At 36.6% G+C, this 10,901-nt stretch overlaps 1 protein-coding gene across 1 annotated transcript; it reads left to right on the top strand.

The window, feature by feature from the left end:
* Positions 1-1,497, top strand: LOC149153517 (putative protein phosphatase 2C 5). The gene is made up of 4 exons (XM_089443837.1): positions 1-311; positions 755-926; positions 1,044-1,197; positions 1,350-1,497. Exons 1-4 carry the CDS (start codon positions 69-71, stop codon positions 1,495-1,497), a joined length of 717 nt encoding a protein of 238 aa, XP_089299963.1. The 5' UTR covers positions 1-68.
* The last annotated feature ends 9,404 nt before the right edge of the window (positions 1,498-10,901 follow it).

Raw genomic sequence — 10,901 nt, forward strand, 5'->3', positions numbered from 1 at the left:
CAATATTTTCTGAGTCGGTAGGCATGGCGGCCCTATGATGCTTGCAGTTTAGCGAGGAGGGAGAGAAGATGATGTCGGTGAAGACGAAGCCGGCGAACGGGAATGGAAACGGGGTCGTGTACGGGAGGAAAGGTCCGATGGTGCCCTTGGCGGAACTTCTGAAGCGCGAGCTCAAAAATGAGAAGATCGAGAAGCCGACTATTCGACATGGCCAGGCAGGCCAAAGCAAGAAAGGAGAGGACTTCACTCTTATGAAATTGGAATGCCAAAAAATTCCAGGGGACGGGTCCTCTACCTTCGCTGTTTTTGCGGTATGTTCTGCTTATCCTCTTGTGGCAATTTATTTAGAAATTTTCTGTTTATTTTGTTTTGTTCAGCTTATGGTTTAGGTTCCTCGGCTGTCGGTCTTTATTTATTGTTTACCAATTAAATCTTAGGGGTTTCTTTGTGCGAGCAAAGAGATTTGAACTCGTACCTCGTGCATAACTAAATAGTATTTCACCATGGGAAAACACAAGGGTTGAGGGGGGTCGTAAAAGAAGTTGTGAATTTGGTTTGCGATGTCTAATTTTCAGGTCTCTGTTCTTTGGAATTTTGTCGGTTGTTGATTTATTAGGACGAAGAAAGAAAACGAGCCCTTAAATGCATTTAGGCGCATATTTTTTTTCCCATGTTTGAAAATTGCATTGTATTGTGTGTGAATCATGAAATGAAATGAGCAAGTGGAGTGATAAATGTTGTTATGTCATTTCAGATCTTCGATGGGCATAATGGATCAGCGGCAGCTCTATATTCAAAGGAAAATCTACTGAAAGATATTATGAGTGCCATGCCAACAGGTTTGAGTAGAGAAGACTGGTTATCAGCATTGCCAAGAGCCATGGTCGCAGGCTTTGTCAAAACCGACAAAGAATTTCAGGTCAAAGGTATATAGATATATGCCTGTGGATGTGCCATTAATATTTTGTTAGCTGCATGTCTTGTATATCTTTACTAGTGGTGCTTCCTATCCTTCTCGTTCTGATATCTGTTGGTTTTACCAGAACAAACATCGGGAACCACCGTTACTTTTGTGATAATAGATGGCTGGACAGTCACGGTAGCATCTGTAGGTGATTCTCGCTGCATTCTTGAATCGCCTGGAGGGTTGGTTTCTCTTTTAACTGTTGATCACAGGCTTGAGGCCAATCTTGAAGAGTAAGATTCTTGCCATGATGCAAAACAAACCATGACCCTCTGTGCTATACGAGTGTCTGTATTCCTTTGGTCGGTTGATTGTGGAAACCAGTCTTTGTTTAGCCAGTTTATTGTTTCAAGCTCTTGATTTGTATTGATATATGATATTGTAGGAGAGAGCGCATAATGGCCAGTGGTGGTGAGATTGGTAGATTGAATACTGTTGGTGGAGCCGAGGAAGGAATCTGCACAATCTTTTGTGGGATATATAGACGTAAAGAAGTAAATTTACATACTACAATAAAGGCTCATAAAACTTGACCGTGCTTCTTTTGTACAAATTTATGATTGCTTGTCACAATCGGATGGTTTTATCTTCGCTAAAGTGTGCCATATGTGTTCGTTTATAAGCATCAAAGTTATTTACATATGGTGTACTATTCTTCTACAAAATGGCCTATCCTAGACTTACACTTGCAGTTTCTTTCGTAGAAGTACTAGTAATTTAAAGATTACTGTGCTTAAATTTTATCTACGAAATTGATGCAAATCATTATTAACTAGTTATTGATAATTTTGCCCACTGAGTTCCCTGAGGTCGAGTATAATGCTTCCCTTGCTTATCGAAGAGTATTGCTTATCAAAGAGTATTGATTCCTGTTCAATTTCAACATTCTGGATAACCAAATCCAGTTCTCTCTAATCATTGCAAAAGGGAGTCCATTATCATGTAGGGTTTGAATTGTTATTCTCCTCTTGTTGCATGCTAATCTTGATCATCTTGTTCAGCTTCTAAGGTTCTTAGTGGCCTATCCTTTTCAGATCGTTTCACATTAACATTGACTAACACTATATCTCTCCAATCTTGCAGGAAGGTCATCAAACTCTCCCTTTTATCTGCCATGGTTGGCCAGGATTAAAATTGCAAAGGGAGTAGCCAGAGGCCTGGCTTATTTACATGAAAGGAAGTTTGTTCATGGAAATATTAAGCCAAGCAACATCCTTCTGGGCTTTGACATGGAGCCATACATAGCAGATTTTGGGCTAGAAAAGCTACTGGACACTGCCAGTGTCAAGTATAGTAGCTCTGCTATCCACCTAAGGAACCTTGAAGGTATATTTTCAGGGAGCAAACGCTCCACTGGCTCCCGCGATAGCCTGCAAACAACACCTGATCTGCTGGGCAGTTCAGGCACATCCAAGAACTTTGTATCTCCTTACCAGGCCCCAGAGGCATTGAAAACTCTCAAACCCAACCAAAAGTGGGATGTTTATTCCTTTGGCGTTATTTTTCTGGAGATGCCTTTTGCGCATCATAAATCCTCACCATTTGAAAAACTTATCATTTCTTTATCCACTCACTATATTTGTTCCATTGGGAGTGTAGAGCCTTACAACAATAATATATTAGTGCAATTTTCAAAATTTCATATAATCTACTAATTATCAGCACTAAACTCTTTATAAATGAAGTTGAAACACTAAAAAACGATGCTTGCCTTTTAATTTAAAAGAGAATTATCATGGTAAATTGGTATAAGAATATTAGTAGAAAAAATCACCTAGTTATAAGCCTAAATATTGGCAAAGTCTAATTCTTCATGTGGCATAATCAATTAACCATGTGATCTTGCTACATGATGCAAAAAAAAATGGCCCATGGATCCTAATACTTTTTAGGGTTCTTTTTCAATTCAATAGGCTTTTCTTCTTCTTCTTCTTCCTGAGATGGTAAAGATAATGACTCAAGAATGACTCTAAGCTTACTAGATAACCAAATTCTCAACATACCTTGCAATTTCCACACTAGCCACTTATGGATTTTCAAACATCAATGTTTAGATAATAAATAATGGATGGGCATAAAAAAAACATAGACATTAACACCAAAAATAATAATAATAATCACATGAACCTACTGAGAAAGCGGAAACACATAAGATATCATCTTCACATTGGATACTTTAGAGAAAGGCAATCTTGAGTACCACGATCAAATAAAGAAACACCAGACTACGGGAGAAGTGAGTGTTAATTTTTAAAATTTTGATATAAACATTGGTTTTCAAGAGAAATTGCAATTAACAATGTACAAATTACTGAATAAATAATTACCAATTAAACTTTTAAGTCATGTTTTAAAGGTGCAATTAAGTTGACCTTTCATCTTGTCATTCAATTGATGGACAATGAATATTAAATATAAGATAAATATATAGGAGTAGCATGTGAGTGTCAGTTTTATAAAGAATATTATTAAAAAAATATAGATAGTTAGTTTCATTTTAAAGGGTTATAAATATGAGTTATAAATACAAGACTTAAAAGGTTGTAAATATTTGAAGTGTTGTAAATATGAGTTATTAATTGTTTTTACTCAAAACCTGATAAATAGCAATTTAGCAATTTCTTTTTAATTGAGTGGCTCAAATTCATGTTTCTTTACGTTGAAGGTAAACCCACTAAAGTGGAAAAAATTGTGATGCCAATAATTAGAGGGATTGTCATCATAGGGTGATAAGAAATTTAATATTCCAAGAGGAGGAGGTAATAGTAGACTCTAAATAAATTAGCAATGCAAGAACATAAATGTTTGCAACAAATTTAGAGAGATCCACCTTGTTGAATAATGCACACACCACATGGATAATGGATTTCCGCACTTTATCCCTTACGGCGTTTTCTTTGCAACATCTGGTGCAAATGCTAGTAATTCATTCCAATAAAATTCTGGGTGATTTATAAGACTTCATAATATAAACAACCTGGTTTTGAATTTACAAAGAAAGTGTTTGTTAAATAAAATTTGAATGAAGTCGTAGTTCTTGTGGGCCCCTTTGAATTTACAAAGAAAGTGTTTGTTAAATAAAATTTGAATGAAGTCGTAGTTCTTGTGGGCCCCAATTGTCATCACATATGCATCAAGAAAAGCGTGAGTGGTTTCGCAGAAACCAAAAACCACTTCTCAGGGGTTCCTTTGGTGGTTTCTGGAATAGAGGAGGAGTTACCCTGAGATAAATCGTGGTCGTCGATCTAGAGATGAATGGTTTGGCCAAACCGCTTCCTGGCGGTTCCCCTTAGCATATCCTTCATGCACGTCAAGATTTCATTGATCTAGTTGACTACTAGGTGTTGACCAATATTCACCATTGGTCTGAGTCATTCAGAAATGAAATTAATTTGTGTAGTCATTTGCGAATGCTGGGTATATACCTTCCATAAGAACTGGGGATATCTCCCAAACAAATCACAATTTCCTGAAGCCGCTTGTTGGATAGTCAATTGGGATAATTCTACCAAAAACCCAAATCACGAATTTTTGAAAGTCACCTCCATTTTCCCACGGAGGTTGTCTGAATACCTCTGTGTTTTTCTTATCATTGTAATAATAAACCCTTTTAATCGCCTTCTCTTCTATAATGTACATTGTACAAAGTGGAAAAATAGAACAACTTTCTTCTGTCGAATTCTATGTGCACAATCTTGGTCTTGTAAATCAGTTCATAAATTCCATTTACTGTTATACAAAATGACCATAAATCATTGTTGGAGACATCCATATCCCTGGTGGCAATGTAAAATGGCCCCTTAAATAGTGTACTTTGGGCTAATATAAGCTTTTATAGAGGACTCACCCCCCATTTAAAAAAAAAAAGACCTTCATCATTTTTTACCAATTCCACTCCATTTTGGATACACTAGAAGACGGTTTCTATATTCTTGTAAAGATAAAAATCCTTTTGGTTAAATGTTGTTAAGTTACTTAAAGTGGTGTTTAAAACAAAGAGTATATGTATTTTTGTTTTATTCTCTCAAAACTTTCCAATCCTTCAAATTACACTAGTGCATAGTTACTCATGCTTCATGAGTGCATCTGATCCTATCTCACAAACTTATGACAACATCATACAAACCAAAGAAGGGAAAATTTACTAGTGAAATGTGAAATGTGATATAGTATCTGTGTAATTTTGGTGTGGATCATCATATTAGACATGGGATACTATGAAACTTACAACAACACGATTCTCCAAATTCCATATTTATTTCCAATTTGGAAGTTTTTCAAACAAGAGAGTGATATTATCTTCATGACATGCATTGCTCTCAACTTACTCCCTAAAGCTAGCGATAACACTTTTCCCAAATTGATAAGTGACCATATTAATGTACTGAGGACTACAATCATGATATTCAATGATCTCATTGTCATCAAACATGTTTTTTTGGGACAAATACATACTATCAAATAAAAAATATCTTAGGTTTAATTACCAGATGTTTCACCCTCCTCATAGCCAACATAATTTTCTTCAAGTCATCATCAATCTCTCCTTTGATAATGAATCATGCGGCTAGAAATGAACAGAAACTCTTCACAAACTTCTTCCATTCTTTCATCACTGGATTTTTCCTTTATGCTTATTCTCTTAAGTATGTGGAAGGCCAATGGAACATGTAACCATTTCCAAAAAAAGATTTTGTTTTTTTCTTTATCATAATAGAAAGGGTGGAACTTTTTGTATCTTTCGTCTCCTTAGCTACATTTTACATACATTGAATTGTGTAAGATGTGAGAGTAAGAGTTGCAGTTTTTATTTTCCATAGATCCACCTTAGTATTTTTGGAGGTTGTTGTATCCATTTATGCAGTTGCTACAGTCACACAAATATTAAGAACACCATTGGAAATAGTAGCACACACTCCCATGTATTACCAATAAATTTCCCCTCCTATTACAGGGATTCTTGTAACCCTAATATGCCTTTAATATTTCTTCCTTGCTGGACTTTGTTTTGAAGGGCCCTCAACATTTTAAGTTTGTATGATTCAACTACAACAACAGCGAAAGGACAAAAGCTACAACATGGTACAACAAGTACACTGAAGGTTGTGGGCTAGAGGAGGAGCCCACATAAGTCAGTATCTTTCTGGTTATTCGTTGGGCAGATTGAGGGTCTGAAGGACTATACCTCAAGCCCTTGTTGTATTTTTGCATACTATGTATACTAGTTGTACTAGTGATATGAAGGACCACGATCCCTAGTACGGGAGCCCCATGATTCTTTTATTGATGGACTAATAAAGATTGAGTGTTGGGCTCAATATATTTATGATTTTTATTAGTTTCACTATTGTTAAATTCCCGCTATACACAGTGCTTGTGTGTTGAGGTTCTTAGTGCGATTGTGTGCTTGTTTAGCCATAGACCGGATCTAGGACCTAAGGAAATTCAGCATGGTATCAGAGCTACTTTGAAGAGCATGTGGATCAGAGTGTGCATAGGAAATCATAGTGAGCTAGTGGAGGTTGTGTAGGCTCAAAGGGAGTCTAGCTTCAGAGGGGGATTGTGAAGGAATGTCAGCCACCTAATGGGAGTTTGAATCTTCAGTTTCTAGCAAGATACAGGATTTTTCATCCCATGCAAGGACAATCACGAACCATGTGAGATCACTGATGGTGGTGTAGGGAAAAGTCATTTTGCCTGTGAGGACAATCATGCACCATGAAATTCAAATCTTGATCAAGTACAAAATAAGATGTGGCACATGTGAGGAAAAGTATGGATACACAAAGGAAAGCCATGACTCATGCGAGGATAGACATGGGTATGCAAGGAAAGTCATGGAGGTGGAGATTTTGAGGTTTACTAAAAGAAATAACTTTCTCACTAAGAGGGAGTGTTGGAATTTTGGGTAGCTCGGAAAGTATTTCTGAGAGAGGGAAAACCCACCAAAATTAGTTGGTTGGGAAATTTACCCAATCGGTTGGGGTTTTGAGCCAAATTAGTTATTCTTATTGGGTTGAGAGGCTAAAACCCTAAAGGCCCTAGGGTTTCCTAAATGACCTAAAAGAAAGTATAATTAGAGAGCCTAAGTAAAAGCTCATTGTATACAAGTGAGATGGGTATCACAGATCTAAAATAGAACCATAGGTAGCATAAGTAGGATGATTTGAAGTTTCTTTCTAGAGACTGATGGTTTTTTTATTTGACTACGACAAGAGAGGATTGTTTAGCAAGGAACCATGGCCTAGTTTTGGAAGGTTGAAACTAGTGTGAGGGTTGTTGGGGGCTAAACTTGGTGCGTAGTATAGGCCACAACCTCAAGATGGTCTAAATTGTGCGAGAAAAGTGGTAATAGGTGGATAATAACTAGACAGAAGTGGGCCAAGGCTAGTTGAGGGCAGGTCAAGGCCTACAAGAAGGTAGCCAAGGCCTAGAATAGTTGGTCGAGGTTAGGGAGTTTTCAAAAGGACATATATGAGTTTTTTTGTACATATCGCAAGGTTAGTAGGCCAGGCAAGCCCATACACAAAGAGTTTAAGGAAAGGATTGTGATTGGAGGAAAGGCTATAGGCCTATGAATGCTCTAAAAAGGTTAGTCGTAGTATAGATAACAAGGTCGGGTGAGATCAAACTTATCCAAGGTATGTTAAGGAGGTTGCTTGGTGTCTAAGCTAGTATAGAAGCTTGTTGAGGCAAGAAAGGAGTAGTTCATTGGTGAATGAAGGCCAAGGCCTAAACTAAGAGCTGGAAAAGTGCAAGTCGAGGATAGTAGTATTGGTCAATGTACAACAATTGATCAAGTGATTCTTGGGTGTAGGGAAGAAGGCATCCAAGAGCTTCAGATATGAAGAAAAATATTATGTAACTGGCAAAGGTCATATTTGAGGGTAAAGAGGTAGATCTAGAGGATTGAGGGTTTGTGCATGAGTGACAAGGTTTATATGTGGTTTAGATCTACCACAAGAGTGCACAAAAGACAAAGGATTCTACAAGCTCAGATAGGAGGGAGAGGACAACCAAGGTAGAGATCTAAGGGAACCAATCATGCACAAAGTTTATGGCAGCCAAAGGATAGGGGCTACAACATGGTACATTAAGTATACTAAAATTAGTGGCCTAAAGGAGCAACCCCGGTAAGTAAATATTTTGTTTGTTATTCATTGGGCAGATTTAGGGTCTAAAGGACTAGAAATCAAGCCCTAGTTGTAATTTTGTATACTATGTATACTAGCTATACTAGTGATTTGAAGGGCCATGATCCCTGGTACAAGAGCCCCATGATTATTTTATTGATGGAATAATAAATATCGAGTGTTAATCTCAATAGATATGTTTACTTTATTGATTTCACCTTTCCTAAAATTTTTGTGCAAAGTGCTTGTGTGTTGGGGTACCTAGTGTGTTTGTGTGCTTGGTTAGCCATAAACCAGATCTAGGGCCTATGGAAAATCCAACACTATAATGCATGTCATTTCCATTTAGTGGTCAGTTTCACACTTTACAAAAACATAATCAGAAGAGACAAACCCAAAATAAATTGAAACAATAACCAAGTTGTGCAATTGACGGATCCAACCCCTAATCTAACCATGCATGAGTAGAGAAGACTATGCTTTGATCACAGAGATTGATACTACAATCTAGTTATATCCTTTGTTTGCAAGGGTAAGGAAATCATGTTGAAGACATGCAAGAGAAAATTAGTTAGTATGTAATCCACACAAAATGATGATATTGTAAAGCAATACAAATCTATGTGTGTGTGTGTCACCAAAGATAAACTGAACAAGTAATGTACAAGCTACATAGTAATACCATGCATTCGATCTACGTTATAGGAATGTTATACAAAGGTGAACATAATTGAGTTGGTGGGCACTCCCAACCACTTATGTTTCCTAGGGAATAAATTTTAAACCATGTGCAAAGCCATGACAATAACCATACTCAAAATGGGATGAACATTTGCATTGAATAACTATCTCAAAATTATATGTCAAACACATGGATGTATACACCCAACGATTGGATCAATTGAACAATATACAAATTATAGTTTCTACCAAATATATATCTCTTGTGCAGTCCATATGGGTCGAGATTTATAAATTTTCACAATGAAAAGGAAACAAGTAGGAGTATTCAATGAATCACATGTCTTGTGCATGGAGAATATCGATCATATCACAACTATTACAAGAATTGGTAATGCAAGTGGATTCCCTCATATATTTGGCTTCAGATATGAAACATACAAATTTCAAATCAGTGTCCATATGTGAAATTAGGTGGTTTATTCATGTAGGCCCAATAACCCTATGCACATGCTCCAAATTTTGGGTTTGGTCAACTACATTTTGACTAGTGTCCATTTTGCTCCTCAACTACCCACATCTTGATCTGATGAACACATGAGCTTCTCAAGGCCACTTAAAGAAAAACACATGTTTTCATTTCTCTCATAGGAGAGTTCAACCATCTTGATCATGGAGGCAAGTTATCGAAAACTATAATGGTTACAAGATTCGACTCACAAATCGTCATTAGTGGAAATAATATTTAATTAAGCCTTTTAATATATTTAAACAATGGAATTAATTATAAATAACAGCAAATTACCTTTTAGAGTTTTTTATTGACTTTTTCCTTCAAATGCAATGAAAAAGGCAATAAATCTTGGATAAAAGTGGGTCTTTGTGAGGTCAAACAGGGTAGACTGGCAGTGAAAATTACATCAATTCTGAGCCTTAACACTAAGTTAGAGTCACTCTCATGAGGAAATAATGGCACAAGAACCAAATCATGTTGCATCTAATTCAAACCATTCTCCTCATTTATTGGTGCACCATCCTATGGATTGACATCCCACTATGTTGTTGGTTCCCTCTGATCCTATGGGGTCTTCCAATGCATAAGACATAGGGAACTATGTGCTAAGATTAGTGTCTTTTCTATCTTAGAGGCATGTCTATTCCTCTTGACAGATTGGATGAAGCTATATGTGTACCAATTTATTTTTGTTGCTAAGGAAGCAACAATCTGGGATAATAACTTAATAGAAAGATGTTGGATATTTGGAAAATCACCCCCATACATGCTCCAACAACCAATGGGGTCATCCTAGCATAAGTCATGACAGTCCCTCACATTAAGCTTATTAAGGGGCCATTGAGACCTACAAACTATATCAAGTGTCTCCTAAGTGTTATCCCTTGTTCTACATGTACCTATTTATAATGGTAGCTCAAAATTCCTTCTTGACCTTTGGATTCTTATTGGGAAAAAAAATTACTAGACCTTACTATAGACCATTTTGGGTTGAGTGCATACATTTCCATGTGCAAAGCCGTGTTCTTCAATCCCACTTAAATTGAATAATGGGTCAAATGTAATTCATATAGAACTCTAAAGACGGTTGTTTATCATGATTCACTACCTTCACTTGACCCAACATGCTATCAAAAGTCTCATATAATTCTCCAACACTAGGAGAATATGTGTCAATGTAACGAATTATCTAAATTATGGGGTGTAAGAATGGTACCAAATAACTATAATTTATCCACCAATCATTATCCAATATCTAAAGGTTGATGTTATTCTCCTCATATATCTTAAATTATATCTACCCATTTCAATTTGGAGTCACAACCATGGACGATAATGTTGATTGCACCTCCAACATATTCTCTAATAAGAGAAAATAGATAGCATATATTGTCTCTATGGGCTTGAGGAATTCCTTATTCAAGTGCTACATGTACATGGCTAAGGAGATGTGGTGGATAAACATCATGCATCTCTCTCCTCTATAACATCTCATACAAGCTCAAATTGGAAAGTTGCATCTTTTCACTTTCTATAACAATCAATAGAATTAAGAAAGAAAGGTAAATATAAACATGTAACTATGATATTGATAAGTGCACATTTGATA

This window comes from Pinus tabuliformis, chromosome 9, assembly GCF_031772625.1.
Source record: "Pinus tabuliformis cultivar Carrire ecotype Pingquan chromosome 9, CPIR1, whole genome shotgun sequence".
Lineage (NCBI taxonomy): Eukaryota > Viridiplantae > Streptophyta > Pinopsida > Pinales > Pinaceae > Pinus > Pinus tabuliformis.